At 29.8% G+C, this 21,303-nt stretch overlaps 1 protein-coding gene and 2 long non-coding RNA genes across 3 annotated transcripts; all 3 read left to right on the top strand.

Annotated features, from left to right (window-relative positions):
- Window positions 1–2,580: 2,580 nt before the first annotated feature.
- On the top strand, window positions 2,581–3,414 carry LOC108469050 (uncharacterized). Its single transcript, XR_001869028.2, has 2 exons — window positions 2,581–2,789; window positions 3,028–3,414. It is a non-coding gene; the product is annotated as an uncharacterized LOC108469050 (long non-coding RNA).
- A 394-nt stretch (window positions 3,415–3,808) lies between these two features.
- On the top strand, window positions 3,809–9,096 carry LOC128279421 (uncharacterized). Its single transcript, XR_008269559.1, has 2 exons — window positions 3,809–4,456; window positions 8,564–9,096. It is a non-coding gene; the product is annotated as an uncharacterized LOC128279421 (long non-coding RNA).
- A 4,395-nt stretch (window positions 9,097–13,491) lies between these two features.
- On the top strand, window positions 13,492–16,231 carry LOC108469155 (O-fucosyltransferase 20-like). Its single transcript, XM_017770043.2, has 6 exons — window positions 13,492–14,442; window positions 14,534–14,702; window positions 14,826–14,915; window positions 14,993–15,276; window positions 15,369–15,627; window positions 15,712–16,231. Exons 1-6 carry the CDS (start codon window positions 13,847–13,849, stop codon window positions 15,937–15,939), a joined length of 1,626 nt encoding a protein of 541 aa, XP_017625532.1. The 5' UTR covers window positions 13,492–13,846; the 3' UTR covers window positions 15,940–16,231.
- Window positions 16,232–21,303: the final 5,072 nt, after the last annotated feature.

Here is a 21,303-nt window from a genome sequence, read left to right as displayed (position 1 = left end):
TTGTGCCTCGTGACTTATGACCAACCGTACTATTTATTATAGGCTTTAAGTTGTGAAAGTGGAAAGCAGGCTATGATTAGGCGAGTAAATAGTTAGGGGCTGAATAATACGCACTCATATGGCCCTGCATCTGCATGTAGGCCTACTAAGCTATATGAACCCTACAACAATATATTGGGCATTTGGCAATACTGTCTATTTTGTAGGGCTTTCATTTTTGGATGAATGGTAATAGAAAGTATTCCAAAATGAATTGGGATTTTTTAGTACCGTAAGGGCTTTGGTCTTTTTAATTAAAATGGAGAAATTATTTTTTGATTTTTCCTAAATTTAATAATTTAGTTTACATCATTTCAATCAAAATTATTTTCTTTGAATCTAAAATTTTATAATTTTATTTCGATCTCTAATACAAAACTCACAGGTTTAACCAAACATATGATATAATTTTTGAGAATGTGATAAATATTTAAAATTATTATGAAGGATGAATCTGCAAGGACATTTAGTATGATGAAAAGTTATCACTTTTCAAATAATTTAACTGGTTGGAACGTGATTTCAATTTTTAGTATGCAAAATTAATTTACTTTCATTAAAATGTAACATTAATTTGGGAGTTACTTTCTCACAAATAATGAAAAATGACTTTATCGGATTTTGGTTCTTTAGTATGTACAATTAAAACTCATTATTTCAATGTAAGTAAATAATTATTTTTCTTTTTTATAAATATTTTTCTAAAATGTATTTTTTTCTTTAAATTAAATTTTAATTTTAAACTATATGCATAATATACTTAAATTTATGTCGAAATTATTTTTTGAATTTGAAAAACTGGAGTCGACTTAAAAATAAAAATGGAGTCACCACCGATCTTTTTTCGAGGTGTGATCGGATCACCTTGAGATCAATCATTTTAATAAAATATTTTGATTTATTAAAACAATGATTTTGGGTCTACGAAATTCGAGAAAAAAAAAGTTCGGGAGCCGGCCCAAAATTGGTACCAAATTGATTAATTAATGTCTTAATGTCGAAAATTTGAAATAGTTTTGAAATACGATTTCTTTTAAAACATTTGAATAACTCGAATTGGACATTAAGAATTCTCTTGTTACGAAAGAATAAAACATCACATCCAGCACGTTAGGACATGACCTTTTAAGCCTTCGAAACCACGACCGAGTCTTAATTTCCAAAAGCTCATGCATTTGAAAATTATAAAAGGATACTCAATTATTTGGTCCAACGAAAAATTGAAACCCAACACGTTAGGGTACGATTTCTCGGATTTCCAAACATAGAATATTGCATTGTTTTGAAATTTAGAAAACACAAACGAAATTTTAAAGGGACATTTGATTATTTGGACAAACGAAAAAAAAAATCGAAACACAATTTCTCGAATTTCTAAATATCAAACATCGCCTTTATTTTATAAAGCTGGCTCAAAACGCATTAGTTTAATTTACTTTAGGGTAAAAAGCAATCGATGTTAGGCGAAAATTTGGAATCTAAAATTTAATGTAATATCAATCATACAAGCTTAGTATTGAGCACGAAATAAAAATACGGGACAATAATATTACATGAATAAATTATGAGAAAACACAAAGGAACGAATTAAAGTACATGCATATCATATACCATATAAATACAAACGTTAATAACCAAAGAAGAAATAAAATAAATAATATATTAAAAAGTAATATACAAATGAAATTTTAAAACAAATATTATAAAGTAAATAATATACGACATAATACATAAATTAATTTACATAAAACAACTTAATATAAATAATTGGTATATAAGAATAAAAATATATATAAAAAGTATTTGGAACAATAAAAAGTGATAAATAGGGTTTTATGGGAAATAAATTATACATAAATATAATTTTAAAGGGAAAAATTTTATATAAAATAATATAACATCAATAATATATACACGTACATGATAATATAAGGTGACTAACATATGTTTAAAATGAATAAAACCATAAAAACAAGGTGACTAACATATGTTTAAAATGAATAAAACCATAAAAACGATAAAAGAAGCCATGAATTTTGAATAACAATTTTTAAAAATTTATGTAATATACATAAAAGATGATATTCAATGAGTTAAACAATATATAATGGTAAAAAGAACAAAATGATCTAAAAACAATACATAAAATATTAAAACTAATAAATAAATACCCAATATATATAAAAAAAAACACCTACATGCTAGGGATTAAATCAGAAGAAAACTAAAATCAAGGGAAAAAAACAAGAAATATGCATACAGGGACCAAAACATAATGCGCGTAAAGCACAGGGATCAATTGGGAAATTAATCCCTGCCCTCAAAATGCAGCGTTTAAGCATGGGTTAAATTAAAATAGCGCATAAATTTCAGGGAAAATTTAAAAAAGTTAAAAGAAATAAAAACAGGGCTTAATCAGATGGCGGCAAAACAGGAAGGGACCAAATGCGAAAATTCCCCATTAAGGGCAAAAACTCGCAGACCCTCCCTGAGGGTCGAGTCAACGCGCGGACCTAGCCCCCCATTAAATGGCGCCGTTTTTGCTTTGCTATTTAAACCATTTTTTTTTTTGTTTTAAAAAACATTTTAAGCTTTGTTTTTAGAAAAGAAACCCCAAAAGCCCTATAATATTTTCTGCTCCCTCACTTCCCCTTATTCTCCAACCGAAGGGCTAAGCCTCAAAAGCTATCAAAATCCGACTGCGATGAATGGAGTTGAGCCTCCAACGGCGTGAGTGCGATGCCACTCCGGTAAGTCTCCCTCTCGCTCTTATATATTTTAGTATATGTTGTGGATTCAAATGAAAAAAATAAAAAGAAAAACAGAATAAAATTGCAGTAAATAACCACCTTTTAAGTATTCTTTGGTTGCTTTCTACTGATTTTGTGTGTATTTTGTATTCAAATCCGTAAAAAAACAAATGAATATTCATGGCTTTATATAGCCATTTTACAACTGTTTTTTGCTATTCCCTTGCTCACGTTGCAGGTAGCGAAGACGTGGAGGAGAAACAGGCATGGGACGTGCTACACTCGAGCTGGGGCGGACGTGCGTGGGAGTTGCAGGTGGCCATAGCTGTGGCGCGAAGCAGATGGAAACCCTAGGGTTTCCGAAAACTCTAACAACTTGGACTTATCGGGCTTGCTTTATTTCATTCGGGCCATTGTAAAGTTTTTGGGCTTTTGGATTTATTCTTGTTTTTGGGCCTGAACTGGATTTGGACTGTTTTAATTTTTGTGTTTTATTTTGGATTTTGGTTTCCATATTGCCCGCGCAAAATCCGGGTCTTATAATTTATTTATGTAATGTAATGAGGAAAGTTTGTAAATAGTATATCTTTACAATCTTGAATCAATACACAATTTATTTTTCAAATGTATTCATGTAACAAATTTAATCGAAATGTGAAAAAAAATATACATTGTGGATTAATTCAAATATTTGTTAATAATGAAGATTATTGAAAAACATTATTATTAAATATTTAATTTAAAAACATTATTATTAAATATTTAATTTAAATATTTTTAATAATAAAAAATTATTGAAAATATTAAGCTATGTGAATATTTTTATTTAATAAAAATAATTTTATAAAGTAAATCACATTAAAAAAAAGTGTTGACTATACTAAACTTATTATTTTAACATGATTTTATTAAGGCTTAATTGAATAATTAACTCCCGAATTATACCTAACTTGATTTTAAGTTAGGTATCTAAATTTCTTTTATCAAACCATCTACTTAAACTTTATTTCCTCGACAAATCAAAAGTTGACACATAATTAAAATTTTATTTTCCCTTAATTTAACTAAAAAACTGAAAAAATAAAAATAAATTAAAAGTATCCTCTCTCTCCATCTTCATCTTCCCCATCTCCATCCACCATTTCCCTTCCCCTTCCCTCTCTCAAACAGAACCAACATCATTCCCTCCCCCCTCTCTCTGCTCCAAACCATCACCATAAACCTCAAAAAGAAAAAAAAAAACTAAAACAAAACTAGTAGTTTGCAAAAGAAACCCAATCCAAGCTTTGACTGAAACAACTCGTGAGTTTAAAGCATTCTTGGCTGATGAAAAACCTGAATACTGAATGGAAGACGGCAATAAGTTTGGCGATTTATCCTTCTCTATTTTTTAGAAAAAAAATAAAAAAGAAAACTCTAAATTTTGAGTTGAATCTCCAATTATATTTTTGAAATAAAACCCAAGCAGAAACAAAAACCATAAGAAAAGCAAAGATCTAAAATTCTCTCTCTGAAATATCTATTCTCTCATGAAGTATATCAGAGAAGGGGACTGGACTTGTGCGCCGGTTCTGCCGGCGGTGGCTGATCGGAGGGTCAAAATTACAGGTCCTGTGGAGAGGAAGATGATCAACAGCGCTCTTAACTCGGGAGCTACAGTGTTTATGGTGAGTGATGTTTGTAAGTTATATGTCAGTTTTGAATTTGTCTTCCATTTGTTTGATAAATTGCTGAGTTGAAATTTGTTTTCCTTCAGTTGTTAACGTTTATTTCGGGTTAATTTGACTTTTATTTTCTTTTAAGAGTTTTCCCATGAAATGAACAATAAAGAAGGAAACTAGAATAAGTGTTTTGAATTTCGAGAGTTACCTAACTCTAATAAAAATATTTTGTCAATTTAGTAATTTATTTGTGGATTAATGTATGAATAATAAAAAAACTTAAAATAATTAAAATAGGAATGATATTATTTTTAAGTTTTATAGTAGACGTTAATAATAACAATAGCATAATCGTAAAGTAATAAGAAAAAAAAGTCACGGGTAGAGAAAGAGAAATTTATTAATATTGAAAATTAGATGATACGAGAGGAGTTTCGATTATATCTGTTTAAAGATTGAAAAATCTTATTCTAATCAATGTTAAATAGAAAAAGCGTACTTTTATATGAATTTTATGTCCCAGGCCTCTCGCCCTTACAGATCTTTTTATTTTGTCACTGTATTTATTTTTTAAATAAAAATTTACACAAATTCTAACATAGAATGATTTATAATATAATTTTTGATAACTTAAAAATTTATAATTCAATTTTAAGGTGGTGAAGAAATTTTAGATTCAGCCCTCATTAGAATTAAAGCACCAAACACCCCTATATATATGGTAAAGATACCCCGACACTCATTTTCCCTTTATGATTAAATTTATATATGAAATGGCCCTACTCAAATTTGAGCATAACCCATCTATTAGATAATTAACTTATAAACTTTGTTTTTGGGTTTAAGTTTACTTATTTAACTAAGTTGAATTTCAAGAGATTAAAATTATTTAAAATTTTAATTGAATAGATGTCATTAATTTGATTAAGAAAATTATTAAAATGTTATTTTATATTTAAAATAAGTGATATATATTTTGGTACATTATAAATGAGGATTTTATTATAAGAACTTAAACCTTAGATTTTAAATGTTAACACAAGTTCTTAACTACTACTTCATTTGGGTTGTTGACATTTAAAATAAGCTATATTATTCGAAAGTGCATATGGATGGATTTGAACCCATGCCAAATGCATCAAGAAAATTATAAATTTGCCATTCAACTTATGCTTCACTTTGATATTTTTTTATACATTTTTATTTTATAACTTCCATCAATCGTGTGTGTACATATATATATATTAATGTTGTTGATTTAGTTGGTTTCATAAATTAACTTAACATCAACTCATGACCGATGACAATACAATTATAAACAATTGAATTCATTTAGTATTTTTATAATATGACGTATTTATGTGTTTAAATTTTATTTTACTTATAATTTAATCTAATTCTTTATTTTAATAACATACATATTTTATATATTATTATTATTAATTAATTTTAAACCATACATTTTATTATTTATTTTATATTATTTTAAACTTATCTTTATATTTAAATATGTAATTTACACTTATATACGTGTGATAGAATTTATAATAATATTTATATATAAATTATTATATCATGTGTCACTTTTTTTTATTGAAATATCATATTGCTTATCATTACTCATACAAGCACACAATGTTGAATGTGAATTCTAAAATAATTTATTGAAAATCTAAATCTTACAATTAAATTAAGCGATTTAATATTGAAATTAATAATTTAGAGGAATTTTTGTGGTAAATTAATAGGTTAGATATATATATATATATATATATATATATTGAAATTATTTTAACAAATTGCATTTTATTATATTTTATTACTATTTATACTCGGCCTTTAATATTTAATCTGATTCGTCTATAAATATTATTCATGCTTGGTAAGTAATTAAAATAAAATTCAAATTCAAATTACGTATAAAAAGAATATTAAAAAAATTTATCTTCTAATTCAAATCCAAATTTAATCAGTGAGTTTAAGAATAAAATAAATATTTAGGTGAAAGGATGAGTGAAAAGAAAATAAAGCTGAGGAGATATATAAATGCAGATGGGGTTGGAGCAGAGAAAAGGGTCAAATAATCACATGAAAGTATTAAATACTAATATTATTATTCAAAGCCCTCTCTCTCTTTGTTGTATTAGGATATGATTTAGGGTTATATAATATTATACAGACAGGTATTTAGTCCTTTTCTTTCTCCTAATAATATATATATATATTATTATCCTATCATTGCCATGCTTTTGTTTATATATTATATTCTTACAATAAATTTTCCAACTTTCTCCGTGATATTATTTGGAAACATGGGTAAAATGATTTTGAATTTGGATTTTGAAATTTTATATTTGATAATAAATAAATTTCAAAATTTTGAATTTCAAAATTTAGGATTGATTAAAAACATGAGAATTTTTTTTGTTCTCCCTTCTTTCACATTTCTTTCAAAACCCAAACAATAAATATTTAATTTTACTTATAATACAATATATCATCAACAAAACTCAACATTTTTAGAATTGGGTCGCTAAGCGAACTAGTCAGACCATCGGTTCTTTTATGGTGCTTGAAATATGTTGGCATTGGGATTATTGGTTGCTGGTATTGAATGATGTATTGTTGACTTTTGAGCATGTAAATTTTGATTGATGTTAGATAATTTTGATATTTTAAAAGTAGATTAGAGGTAATTATTCTTTATGTAAATGTATACGATTTGTGTCATATGATAGATAGATTGTATAGATGTTTGTAGATAAATAGTGCTTGAATAATTGTTATTCATTAGGGTAAATGTAGGCATGATTGAAATTGTGTATTATAATACGTTTAGGGATAACCTGAGGCATTATTTGACTAGTTAAGAGCCTAAATGACTAACCTTGATGATATGTTATCCCTAGATCCCATGATTTGAGCCTCAAAATTATCCTTTATTGATGAACCTATATTTGTGAAACCTCGAGCTTAAACTGAGTTAAAAACTCAACTCTTCTCTATCCTTGATCTTAAAATGCAATTTGAAATGGACGTTGGAGCATGGATATCGAGGGTTAGGTAGAGACATTTTAGTGGTTTCAAATTATTCTTGAGAGAAAAGAGAAGAGATTGTTTAATATGGTGCGTATAGACTCTTCGTAGATATAAAAAAAATTGAGTGAATAAAAGCAATGTGAGGGTTAAAAGCAAAGTGAATGCAAACATTGTGAGTGAAAGCATGAAAATTTTTAGAAAACACTTAAACGAAAAATCATTTTTGAGCTTGAAAGAAATATTTCATTTCGTAATAGGCTAGTGCTCGCTAGCTTTTTGTATGCACTAATATTGAACAATATTTTCCATTTCTTTTGAGAGAAAAGGAAGGTGAGAGAAGGAGAAATAAAGTGGTGAGCTTAATGACTACTTTGGAGATGAATAAGGAACAATGTCATATGCTTTACTGTTTCTAGTGCTTGAAACTATTTCAAGCTATCTTTGTGTTTGAAATCCAAATCATCATAAGCCTCTAAACGTTACGAGCTTAGAAGACTTATGTGACCTAAACATTTCCTTTGTACGATTTTCTTGATTTGTTTATAATTAGCTTAATGGATGTTTTTTATTCTCATTTTGTGTCTACTACGTATCTATATAGCTTATGTTGATGAATCACATAATTGAGTATTTATTCATTTGAATTGCCTCTAGGTTTGTTATTTCTTAACTCAGTGAACTAGGTATATTTGCTTGAGGAGTACTTACGTTAGCTAAACATCAATATTAAGTTGCATGCGAGAAATGTCTTGTATGAATTCAATATTTGATTGCTATGCTTCTTATTGGTTAACATATTCCAAAGGTCGTCTTATGCATGTTTTGTGTGTTTTCTTGAGGACAAACAAAGACTTAAATGTAAAGGAGTTCGATCGTAATTTAACACGTCAAATTAGACTCTATAATACATTCAATTAACTTATTCTCAAGCAATTTAAGTGTCTTTTTATATGTTTTTGGCAATTTTTAGTTCTAAGCATTAATAAACATTATTGTTTAGTTTTACACCCTTTTGACACCCAAATTGGCTAAACATGCTGTGAGGAACCTAACAATGTGATTAAGTTGGTGTAGGGAAACAATAAGGGCTCAAACTCGAGGAGAATGTTATTTAGAGTGAGTATCAAAACACAAATGCCATGGAAGTTATGATATCCTCGAAGGTGTTGAAGTGAAGAAATGAAGTCATTTTCCAGTGGTATCGCGGCATTGAGGGATGGTATTGCGACACCGAGACCCCCAAGACCCCGATTTAGCTACTGTTTTGGGTATTACGACACTGAAGGTTGGGCGTTGCGATACCGTTGCCAGGAGCAATTTTGTGTCCAAGCAAGCTTAAGTCTTTTTTTCATTTGAGGGCATAATGGTTAATGCTAGGTTAAATGTTAGTATATTACAAATTCTACTTTATAAGTTTTGGAAGGCAGATTTTTGTAGGCCGAACATTGCCCTTTAGTTTTTCATAGTTTTAGGTTAGGTTTTCTTTTCTTTTCATTTTTATATTAGGTTTAGAATATATTTTATTTTTGTTGTTTTCTATTTCTTCTTTTAAATTTACAAAAATAGACTTTAAAATTGCTTACATGCAAGGGCCGATTATTGAACTACTTTGAAGATTTCATTTTTCTTCTCCTATGGTGTTTGAACGGTGAAGGAATATGAGAATGAAAATTATCTTTCCTTCCACCTTTATGTTCTTTTATTATAACATACATTATTATAATTTTAATTAAATCAACATATACTTCTAATAAAAACACAAGCATTAACCGTCCCTAACAATTATAAAGGGGCTAATTGCCTCTTATCCTTGGATAATTACTAATTAAGCTTTTTAACTAACAAAAATTAATAGCGATTAACTTTTACGATCTTTATGATTTAGTCATTATACCCTAATTAACCATCCAGTCGTTAAAATTTTTGGATCAGAATTCAATTCACCTATATAAAAACTCTGTAAATTTTTAATAAAAATATTTAAAAGCTTGATTTATGAAAACGAGTTCTGATACCTCATTTCCAAAACCACTAACTTTAGGGTCGAACCACTTATACTTTAACTAACTATCCAATTAGTAAAGTTATCAAATCAATATTCAATATAGCTATGGACTCACTCGTCGAAATTGGCATCCTAAAACCACTATTTTCGGCACCATTGAAAATTGGGTCGTTACGAAAAGTTTTTGAAAGCTCGTTTTAAGCTCGGTTAAGTTAGTAAACCATATTCTATATGCATTATGAATGTTTAATTAATATGTTATTATTGTAATTACTCCAAGAACAAATTTTACATCCCGGTATCTCAACCCGACGATCAGGTCAGGTAAGGGTTGTTACATTGAATCGATTAGACCATTGGTTCTTGATTAAATCAATTTGATCAGTTCAATTGTTGAACCAAAAATAATTAAATAAATAATTAAAAATTCATAATTTTTTAAAAAATTATTAAATGAGTTCAACTATTAGTTTTTGTCCCAATTTTAGATTTTTACTAGTTTCGAGCAATTTTTTATTTAATTGGTTCAACCCCTTTGTTTGGACTAGACTGATCATAGGTCGGGCCACTCACCCAGACCCGAAGGCCCACTTGAAAAGCAAGAGAGTTTAGACAAAAATATAGCCCTGAAAAATGGGTTTGGATAAAAAATAAGGCCTATTTTCTAAACAGATCGAGCTTCTGGCAGAATATTTGGCTCGGGCCTGGCTCGACCACAATCACATGCCTATACTCTTTTTTTTTTTTTGGTACTTTCAATTTGTTGGGAAAAAATTATTTTAACATTTTTAGTATATTCAATGCATTATTTTCTTTAATTTTGTTTTTATCTAAAAAATAATCTAAAATAAGTTATTATAGTCGGGTTGTGTCAAGCTCAAGTTTAGCATTTTTAATATGGGTCGGGCTTGGGCAAAATTTTAGGCTCATTTTTAGCCTAGGCCTAGAAAGTGGACCTAAAATTTTACATCAGCCCAACCCCTGATCAGGTCTAGTTTGAATCAATATACCAGTCGTTTTCGGTCTAATTGGTCCAACCGATCAATCTAGTCCTCTTCCAAAAATAATGGTGTCATCATCAAATCTTAATGAAATCCCAGTTCGAGGACCAAAATGGATCTGGTTGTCAAGTTTAGGCACCAAAGTGACCTCCAAAAAAAGTACATGTACCAAAGTGGACCTAGTTACCAAGTTTAGGGGCCAAAAATTATATTATCCCATTTTAAAAATACTTAGGATAAAAAATAAAAGTTTGGATTAAAATATCAAAACTTGGCACCAACCAGTACGGGCATATACATACCGATATAAATCAATATAGATCGAAATAGGTTGAAACATGCCGGAACAATCAAAATGCATCAAAATCTTGAACGAAACTGAACTTAAATTACTTGATATCAGTTGAGGACCGAAATAGTATGTACCACCCAATATGACTGGTACCAGCACAGTATCAGCTACTATGGTATGAAGACACAATCCTACCAAGACAAGTACAATAGCCATAACTAGTCGAAATTGTTTACCTAGATATAAATACCCATGTATATTCAAGTATGATCACCCCATAAAACCACAATTTTACTAAAATATTCTAGAGAATATCCTAAAACAAAAACGGTCTATCTTGTAAATCCAAAGTTGTTACGATGCCATAATCAACTTATATAGCCCATCCTCCTTCCAATAAAACGTTAACAACGCTTAATTATAATTGCATTAATATTTTTTGAGAAATTATACTACTTTCTTTGTACCAATTTAGTGACACAACTAAAATTAAATATGATTCAATTATGATATGGGCCACTATTGGTCCCAAATAAGTTCAACATTTTTAGAAAAAAGAAAACAGAAAGAATCAAGGAAAATTAATTAATGCTTGAATGAAAGTTGGTCATATACATTGATGATTCATTTGAGAATAAACCAATGATTGGTCATAATATATAAATGTACATATGTAATGTTGAAAATAGACACCAGACTTATACTCATTCATCATTTCATCATTATTCTATTCTTCAATAATATTGCAACCACTTCCCTTTCTTTTTTTACTTGTTTTGTTTTGATAGTAACGTCACAACAACTCACAACTACAACACCACGAACTTCTAGTAGCTTGTTTGATACACAAAGGGAAGAACAAAATTGAAAAAAGAAAAAAGAACTATTATTATTTGACTTGATCTTCAAGCCAATATTATGACAATTAGAAACCAAGCTAGCTTTGATTATGATGAATATAATACCACCATTAATTACATGTACCCTAACTAGCACAATTAATATGTAATTATGGTTTGAGACCATGGGTGAGAATAATTTTATACATTCTTTTCGAAGAATATATAATAGACAGCTGTTTAGATTAAATGATGACCATGTAGATTAATACTTTAACCATGGATCCATTTTGCTGATTGGTGTATTACTAATATCTCTTTTACTGATGGATTATATATACAGTTATTGATTGCATACATACATGCATTTAAACCTAACCATTTTGATACTGTTGGTTGGAGGACTTGGTGATCAAACATTAAGTATTTGGTTCAAGACTAGATATTACTATGGTTGGGTGGATGATGTGCATGGATGATAATGATGATGTTATCATGATTTGTATGTTTAAGTCCCAACACAGTGTCTTAAAAAAGAGAAGGATAAATAGAAGGGAAGATTGTGCAATTAAGATAGATACAAAGAAAGAGGAAAGGTCCAGGGGTGGGTTTATCCGATTGGCTTTGGGGTGAACTTACAAAATATTTGGATGAAGAGGTAAAATGTAATTTTATTATTATATTAATTTATATTTTTAGTTTTTAGAAAGATTAAATTAAAATTTTATCAAATTAAGGTGTCAAATTGTAATATTACCATCTATTAACATATAATTTTATAGATTTTAGAGTGTTTAAAGAGAAATTTTAAATTTTAGAGGGTCAAGCCCTGACCTGCCCTTGCTCTTGCTGCCACCCTTGCGGTAAAATTACAATTCTAATCCCTTATAAATGACCAAATTAAAAACTAATACAAGAGAAAATTATGCTTTGGCTCCAAAAAAATGAAAAGAAATTCTATCTAGGCGCTTCTAAAATGATAAAATCTATATTTGATATCTCAAAAGTTTATAATTTAATTTTGATCCTCTAAAAAATTCGGGATTCACTCCGGGCCTTGGGCTTAAAAAAAGAGTAAAATTATAAATTGATCTCTTCTAAAATTATAAATTATACAATGACAAATTTATAATGTTAACTCCCCACAAATTTTTTTTTACTAACTTGGCCTCTTAAATGGCCCACAGAAAGGGATGAAGAACAATGGGATGGCCTTTTTTTGTAAGGAAACAGTTGCTTCTGCTGCATCAAAAAGTTGCAGAATAAGGTGGCCACTCTATGCATGTTTCTCCTCATGATCATCAAAACTAAGAAACACCTCTTATCTCCATTTCTCATTAATTATCATCTCCTCTTTGCCAATACATCACTACCTTTCCAATATATTCTCCTTTAATACATATATATCTAAAACATACGTTAAAGAAGATATATTTAATGATACAAACTTCCATCCTATTCAATATTATAATACTAACTTTTTCTTCATCAAACAATAAAATTATTTTTATCTTTTCACCGGCAAAATGAAAAAGGTTACAAGGGAGTGGACTAGTATTTGGAAAAAGATGGCTTACCAAAAATGAAAGAGAGAATAATTGCCATAGTTTTCAAACTTGGGAGTTGGATGCACATTAAAATATTTTGATACTCTTTTGGGTTTTTTATTATTATTAACATAATATAATAATGTTAACAAGCAATTGCTGATCTTATAATAAGATAAAGATAAATATATTTGAGGTATTGAAATCTGTATATTGTTGGTAAATCAGTTTCATTTAAAACTTTTTTAAATGATGTGTTCTTATTTAATTTTATTAATAATACATAAAGTAGATAAAAGATGATATATAATTTGAGTGGAGAATGATGTTAAAAATATGTTGTCAAGACTTAAGACATGATGATGATTGGATGGTAGATTACTCAATAACTAAGCCTGTATGAAAAATTCTATAATAAAAGGTGAAAGTCCAAATGGAAAGTGTAGAAACAAAGACTTCATCAATGCCAGCCTGCCTTTGTGGATCTCTTCTTTTTCTTCTTCTTCTTCTTCTTTATTCCCTCTCTTGACAAATTCTTCGATGTTGGAATGAAATGGAAACAAGACATGTCATTTCATTTCCAATTTCTTGTTCGTAATAAACAATAATAATACTTAAATCAAGAAACAAGAAACTGAAACCTATTGGTATAGCGGCATTTTGATGTGTTTTAATGGGGAAGTCAAACAAGTGTAAAGCCAAGAAGCAGTCGTACATATCTGTTCCGTCTCAGATAATCACCTCTCTTTCTTCCTCTTCTCTCCAATCTCTCCTCCTTTCTCCAAAAAAGGCACACCTCAACAGCAGCTTCTTTGTCGGCCACAACTACTCATGCAGACGCCCCAGGGTGTGCCTGTCGGCTCTCTTTCTCTTTGTTCTTGTTGGCTTGTTGAGGTTGGGCTGGAACGTTAACACTTTGGTTCTATGTTCCCAAAGTTTCGGTTCCAACACTGGCAAAGTTGGTGAAAGAGACCACCAAGTCTTGGTTACCAGCCAATTGCAAAGTCCTCGGCCTTTGCATTTGGAAAGTGAGTTTTGGAAGCAGCCTGATGGGATGGGTTACAGGCCTTGTTTGGAGTTTTCTGCTAAGTATAGAAAAGCAAGTGAGGCCATTTTGAATGGCAGACGCAAGTACTTGCTGGTGGTGGTTTCGGGTGGCATGAATCAACAGAGGAATCAGATTGTGGATGCTGTTGTTATTGCTAGGATTCTCGGCGCTGCTTTGGTTGTTCCTGTCTTGCAAGTCAATATCATCTGGGGTGATGAGAGGTAATGTATCATACTTATAGATAAAAAAAACATATATGCTCAAGCTTCATTACTAACTAACTGTCAATATGATGCTTTTCTGTGGTTGCAGTGAATTTTCTGATATATTCGATTTGGGTCATTTCAAGAAAGTTCTAGCCGATGATGTACGTATACTATCCTCATTGCCTTCTACACATGTAATGACAAGGCCAGTAGAGGAGAAACGTACTCCACTTCATGTCTCACCTCAATGGATTCGTTCACGGTATCTCAAGCGGGTATGCAATCATGTTCATTCCCCCACATATTAAGCATTGTGACACATTCTGTTTAACTATAGGAGTTAAAAGTGTTTTATGATCAAATAGATGCATATTGATATGATTCTTTTTGTGCAAAAGATAAACAAGGAAGGAGTTTTGCTTTTACGAGGTCTGGATTCTAGGCTTTCTAAAGATCTTCCTCCTGATCTTCAAAAGCTTCGCTGCAAGGTACATTGCGCTGTTCTTTACCAAGTTCTTTTTCTAGAATTATATGCAATTCTAATTTGTTTATTATTGATTATCAGGTGGCATTTCAAGCATTAAGATTTGCTCCGCCGATCCTGGAACTCGGTAACAAGCTCGCTCGGAGAATGCAGAGCAAGGGACCATATTTTGCTCTTCATCTTCGAATCGAGAAGGATGTATGGGTGAGAACTGGTTGTCTTCCAGGCTTGAGTAAGGAATATGATGAGATAGTCCACAATGAAAGGAGAAGGCACCCTGAATTTCTTACTGCAAAATCAAACCTGAGTTACCATGAAAGAAAACTTGCAGGGCTATGCCCCTTGAATGCTTTTGAAGTGACTAGGTAAAGAACTAGTTCTCTTATGACTTCACCATGAGCTGCTACTTGTTTATTTTTTTAGTGAACAATCTTCAATATGTTGTTGTATACTTTAGGCTGCTTAAAGCTCTGGGGGCGCCCAGGAGTGCTAGAATATACTGGGCTGGAGGGCAACCACTGGGCGGAAAAGAAGCCTTGTCACCATTAACCAGAGAATTTCCCCATTTCTACAATAAGGAAGGTCTTGCATTGCCTGGTGAACTAGAACCATTTGCTAATAAGGCTTCTTTTATGGCAGCCATTGACTATATAGTTTCTGAGAAAAGTGATGTTTTCATGGCCTCCCATGGTGGAAATATGGGCCACGCCATTCAGGTATGAGAAAACAATCATAGACTTTACCTATGTGTATAGCTTTCATTCTTTTTTAAAAACTGAAGCTTGATTTGTTGATTTTAGGGACAAAGAGCATATGCAGGGCATAAAAAGTACATAACTCCAAATAAAAGACACATGCTCCCATATTTTGTGAACTCCTCTCTCCCAGAAGCAGAGTTCAGCAGGATCATAAAAGAGTTGCACCAAGAATCTTTAGGACAGCCGGAACTGAGAAGTAGCAAAGCTGGAAGGGATGTAACCAAGTATCCAGTTCCAGAATGCATGTGCAAGCGCAACAAAACTACATAAACCCACTCAAGGCTAGGAGGCTTTTCAACATAAACAAGATAGTCGCATTGCTTCACGCAGAATCGAGAGCCCTTTGAAAAGTTGATAATGATGATGATGAATCAGGATTCTTTTAATTTGGAGCAGCAGAGCGTCAATTCAAGAGCGGTTGCCTATGCAATTTTTTTTGGTTGCACGGTAGGTACACTGTGTTTGCATTGCATATGTTGTGTGCTTAATGTATTCAAAGCAGTGTAGATAGATAGATATCTACTAATGGGAATACATTTTTTTTTAATTCTTTATAGGAAAATATATTTTTATAATCAGAGTTATATCTTACCATTAAAAAAAATCATTTCAGTAACTATAACTAGAATTAACATTACAAAATATAATCGAATCAATAATTAATATATATGAACCTAAATCAAAATAAGTCTAGACAAATCTCACAAAAATTTGTACCTTGAACTAGAATAAATTTACAGTGAAAATCCATACATAATTTACACAGACTGAAACACGATATTTCAAAATTTTGGGACCTCAAAATATTTTTTTATTTTCTAACTTTCATTTTTAAAAATAATTTTTTACCTTTTATTCAAATATATATATATATATATATATATATATATATATATAGCTTAAATGATAAAAGAATCATAGTAAAATAAATGAATAATCAATTGAAGAAAACAACACCAATTGAGCCCTTAATTGAAAACCAATAATAAATTAGGACTCAAATTATGTTTTTCGTTGAAGTCCCTGGACACGTTATCTTTATGTTAATTGGGTTGATGACATGATTGATTATGGATGACATGGCAATTGGAAAATATATTTTAAAAAATAATATTCCTAAAAGAAATTCTAAAAATTATGAGAAAAGTGATAAAATTAGAAAGCAAATAAAATAATACTCTTTAAAATTTTAAGAAGTAAAAAATACAAAATGTTTAAAAATTACTAGATATCTCATCGCATGTGTATGTAGGTGGAAATCCTAAATTTAGAACATAAATATGTATTTAAAAATAACATATAGCCAACAATGAAGTGTGCAATTTGAAACTAATTAATAATAATATATGAAATATGTACACTTCATATTTATCATTGTGTTGTCATTAATATTAAGTCTAAAGGAGACAATAAAGTGTGCATGATAAAATTAAAATGTATAAAATATCAAAATAAAATTTTGGTTGAGTGGTAAATTAAAGGTTTTGCTAACTTAATTAGTATAGGCTAAAGTACCCTCAAATAATATAATTTATTTTAAATGTGAAGAGCCATTAATGTAATTTTCCTATTTGAGTTGAGATTTGGTTGATGGGTGACACTTAGAGGTGTCCAAACGATTAACTGAACTGAATTAATATTAACCAAATTAACCAAACTTTTTAATCCTTTAACCATTAACTGAACTGAATTTTTTTCAAAAAAATTAACCAAACCGAAATATTTTGGTTAATTCAGTCCATTAACTAGATTAACTGAAATTTATATGTTTTTTTTGTTAAAACAATTATAAAACATATCAAGACAATAAATTGATAATGTTCATTTGACCGAATTATCCGAATTAAAACTACATATAATTTGTATTATTAATTATTAAGTTTGATTATTCGATTAATTACCCGATTCCGAACCGAATTAATCAATAATCAAACTTCCAAAAAATCATTAATTTACCTCTAACCGAACTAGATCAGTTAATCGACCAATTAACCGAATTAGATTGGTTCGGTCGATTAATTCAATTTTAACCGAAATTTGAACACCCTTAATAATACCAACTCAGTGAAGAGCTTTATAAATAGTATAAATAAAACAATTCAATTAATTCAAATATTACAACCGCAATTCAAGTAACTGCAAATCATGTTTAAGTTGTTATAACTTTCAGGTGATTTGTATGATCTAGATAATTTTGTTTAAGTCTACAAACAATTATAAATTTTATATTTTTTTATAATTTTATTAATTTTTATATTTATGTTCGGATACATGTTTTATTATTTAAAAATCTAAAAATATAAAAAAAACTCCCAAAATTTTGAAAAAAATCTAAAATTTCTAAAAATACCTAAAATTTTCCTAAAATATCATATGATTAATATTATTTTTGAAATTATAAAAATATATAAAATCAATAAAATGTAGATCCAAAATGAACTTAGACAACAAATTGTCTCAATTCAAAATCTAAACAACTATTTATCTAAATTTATTATTGATGTAAAATCAATAAAAAATCCTAAAAAATTTATAATATGCCATTTCATCAAGGGCCCACATCAACTCTCATGGCATCAATTTTCATATTTGTTTGCCATGTCAACTACCACATCATCAACTTGCTATATTTGCTATCATGTCATTACATAACAGACTTTAAAGCTTCAATAGAAAATATAATTTTGAAGGTTTAATTAATTGTTTTCCGAATCACAGTGAAAACTTTTAAGATTCTTTATTAGAGAAATATCGATGTCGTTAATATTTAAAATAATATTACAACATAAAATTTAGTGGGGTAATGAATAAGGGTATGTGAAATTTGATTAAAATTGAATTAATTAATCGAATTGAATTAGTTCACTCAACCTTGTGGTGGGTTTGTGTTGTAATATTATAGCAAGAGTTTTGATTATGGTGGACTTTTTAAGTTTCATGGTTTTTCCTTTTTCTTTAAGTGGGTTTTCCATGTAAAAATATATGTGTTTTAATTTTATTATATCTTGTAATATTGTGGTTAATTTACCTTGATTGTTGATATACCGTGTTATTGAGTTTTCTATAATTATCAAATTAATATTTGGGAGTGATGATGTACCCTATGATTATCCACTAGGAAGTCTCAACCAACTGCCCTAAAGCTACCTTATAGTAGCTCAACATCTCACTTACAAATGGGAGGAAGAGAAGATGGAATCCAACTTCCAATACATAAAGAGGTAGATAGAAACCTGGCCTCTTACCACCATGCTTGGGCCCATACATAGTGCTCAGTGCATGAGACCCTTATGAGATGACAAACTCATATATGTAATGGTTTATGAGCAACCCATGGCAATGGAACAACTATTTAGCAGCCCGTTTTTAGTGAAATCAGAATAGAGGTTTCGGGACAACAAATTCGAGTCAGCAAGAAAAATTATTTTAATATTATTGCATGGTCTGCATTATGATAGAGATGACGTATGAAATTTTTGTTAAGACAATTTTATCGATTACATGTTTAATTGTTAAAAATGACTAAATTGCATAGAGTGCAAAAGTTGAATTCTAGTAGCTAGAGGGATTAAATAGCTATGGAATTCAAAATTTGAGGTCTTTATAAGACAAATAGACCATTAAGAGAACTTAGTAGATATTTATGATGATTCATCCATGGAAATTTAAGAAAAGAAAAGGACTAATTGAAAAGTGGAAAAATAAAAGATGATAATTAAATTAAAAGATAAAATATCATTTTATTTCATCATCTTCCCCAAATTTTCTATGGAAACTCTAGCTAAGAGAAAGAAATTCAAGTAATTAAGCTTAATTGGGTAAGTAATCTTGTCCCGTTTTTATAATTTTTATATTTCCAAAATCGTAATAATCTAGCTATTTTGCGGATCAATTTGCAAAGTTATCAAAGTATTAAAATTTTGCCATGGATGAGTATGCTGAAATTTTGGAATTTATGGTAGAAAAGGTTGTTGATAGATAAACAACTTTTGTAAAGGAAATTTTCATGAAATTATTAGGGACTAAATTGAAAAGATGTAAAATTAATAGAAAATTTCTTATTTTTGTGAAATAAATGGACTGTTATTGTTATATGAAAAATTCAGCTACGATTGGAATAAGGGTTAAATGGCATGAATTTCATTTTCCGAGCCTAGGGACGAAATCGTTATTAATTAAAAAGTATAAAGCAAAATAGTAATTTTACTTTGGATGTGAATTGAATTGAATTGATTATGAATTGTATTAAATTGAGTTCAATTTACTCGTATAGATCTGAACAACTCAAATACGAAGATAGGTCGTGGAAAAGAAAAAGTGTAGGATTAGTAGATTTCAAATACATGAACATTTATTAAGGTAAATTTGTGTAACTAAATTGTATAATTATATGTTTGAATTGAATGCTGTGTATGTGTATTGTATAATTGACATGTATGAAATTGATCACATATCCAATAATGATCGATAAATAATAAGTTTTGTTTGGATAAATGAGGTCTGATGGATACAGGGTTCCCGAATTGGTTGTGGTTCTGCATATGTTGCGGACACATACCATAGATCTTATGAAAGTCCCGTTATTAGCTCTTTCGAGCTTCTCGTTATATGGTTCTTGCGAGCTTCCCGTTAATAGCTCTTCGGAGTATCTTGATCGGTTGTGATCCTACATGTGCTGTGGACACACCGCAACTCTTATGAACGTCCCGTTATATGGCTTTTTATGAGCTTTCCGACTAAAGGCTCTTTGTGAGTTACCTGATATGAATCATTTGAACTTCCCGATATATGGCTATCCGGAGTTTCCTAATTAATGGCTTTTTGGAGCTACCCGTTATTGACTCGTATGAGTTTCCTAATTTAGGCTCTTATGAGCTTCATGTTATATAGCCCGAATAAGCTTCATGTTACATGGCTTACATGAGCTTCCCGTTATATGGCTCAAGAGAGTGCTTCTCGTTTAAGTGTTCTTATGAACACCCCTAAATATGAATTGACGAATTACAAATTTGTACATTTCAAGTGTACTACCCGATGTCCATCGATATTTCATAAGATTCAATGAGCAAAGTTCTGACATAAGTTAAGATAAGGACTGAATGAATTAATAATGGTATCTACTTAAAAATACATGGAAATATTCATATGATGAGCTCCTCTCTGTTACTTACTTGAAATGCATTTGAAATACATGACTAACTTGCTTTAGGATGTATATATGTTAGGTTACTGATTAATTTGATTTGGATGTATTACTGATTAATTTGATTTGGATGTACTTTGTATGCTTATTTTAAATAAATATAAATGGTAAGTTTATTTCCCGTTATATGAACTTGCTAAGCTAAAAAGCTTACTTTGTTTTATTTCCTCTATTTTATAGTGCTCGGAAGCTTATAAAGGTTAGAATCGGTCGGAGTAAGATCGCACTATCCTTCAGCTTTTTTTAGTATAAATAGCAAACTTTAATTAGAATATAATGACATGTATAGGTTAAATTGGTTAAATGTTGGCATACACATGTTTGGTTGTAATTAGCCATTGGAATGGCTAGTGATGATATGTTTGATGTATATATACATAAGGTTGTTTTATGTTTAGTATATGAGTGTGCTTGGATTGGTTTATTATGTA

Source organism: Gossypium arboreum, chromosome 8, assembly GCF_025698485.1.
Source record: "Gossypium arboreum isolate Shixiya-1 chromosome 8, ASM2569848v2, whole genome shotgun sequence".
Taxonomy (NCBI): domain Eukaryota; kingdom Viridiplantae; phylum Streptophyta; class Magnoliopsida; order Malvales; family Malvaceae; genus Gossypium; species Gossypium arboreum.
The sequence above is the reverse complement of the archived record's forward strand: the minus strand, read 5'-3'. Positions and strand labels throughout refer to the sequence as shown.

Bases quoted from the DNA above. Each gene is read 5' to 3' on its own strand.
- LOC108469155 (XM_017770043.2), top strand. From the start codon at position 13,847: ATGGGGAAGTCAAACAAGTGTAAAGCCAAGAAGCAGTCGTACATATCT. The intron at 14,703-14,825 runs GTATGCAATCAT...TTTGTGCAAAAG, and splicing joins GTTCACGGTATCTCAAGCGG to ATAAACAAGGAAGGAGTTTT. The intron at 15,628-15,711 runs GTATGAGAAAAC...TGTTGATTTTAG, and splicing joins ATATGGGCCACGCCATTCAG to GGACAAAGAGCATATGCAGG.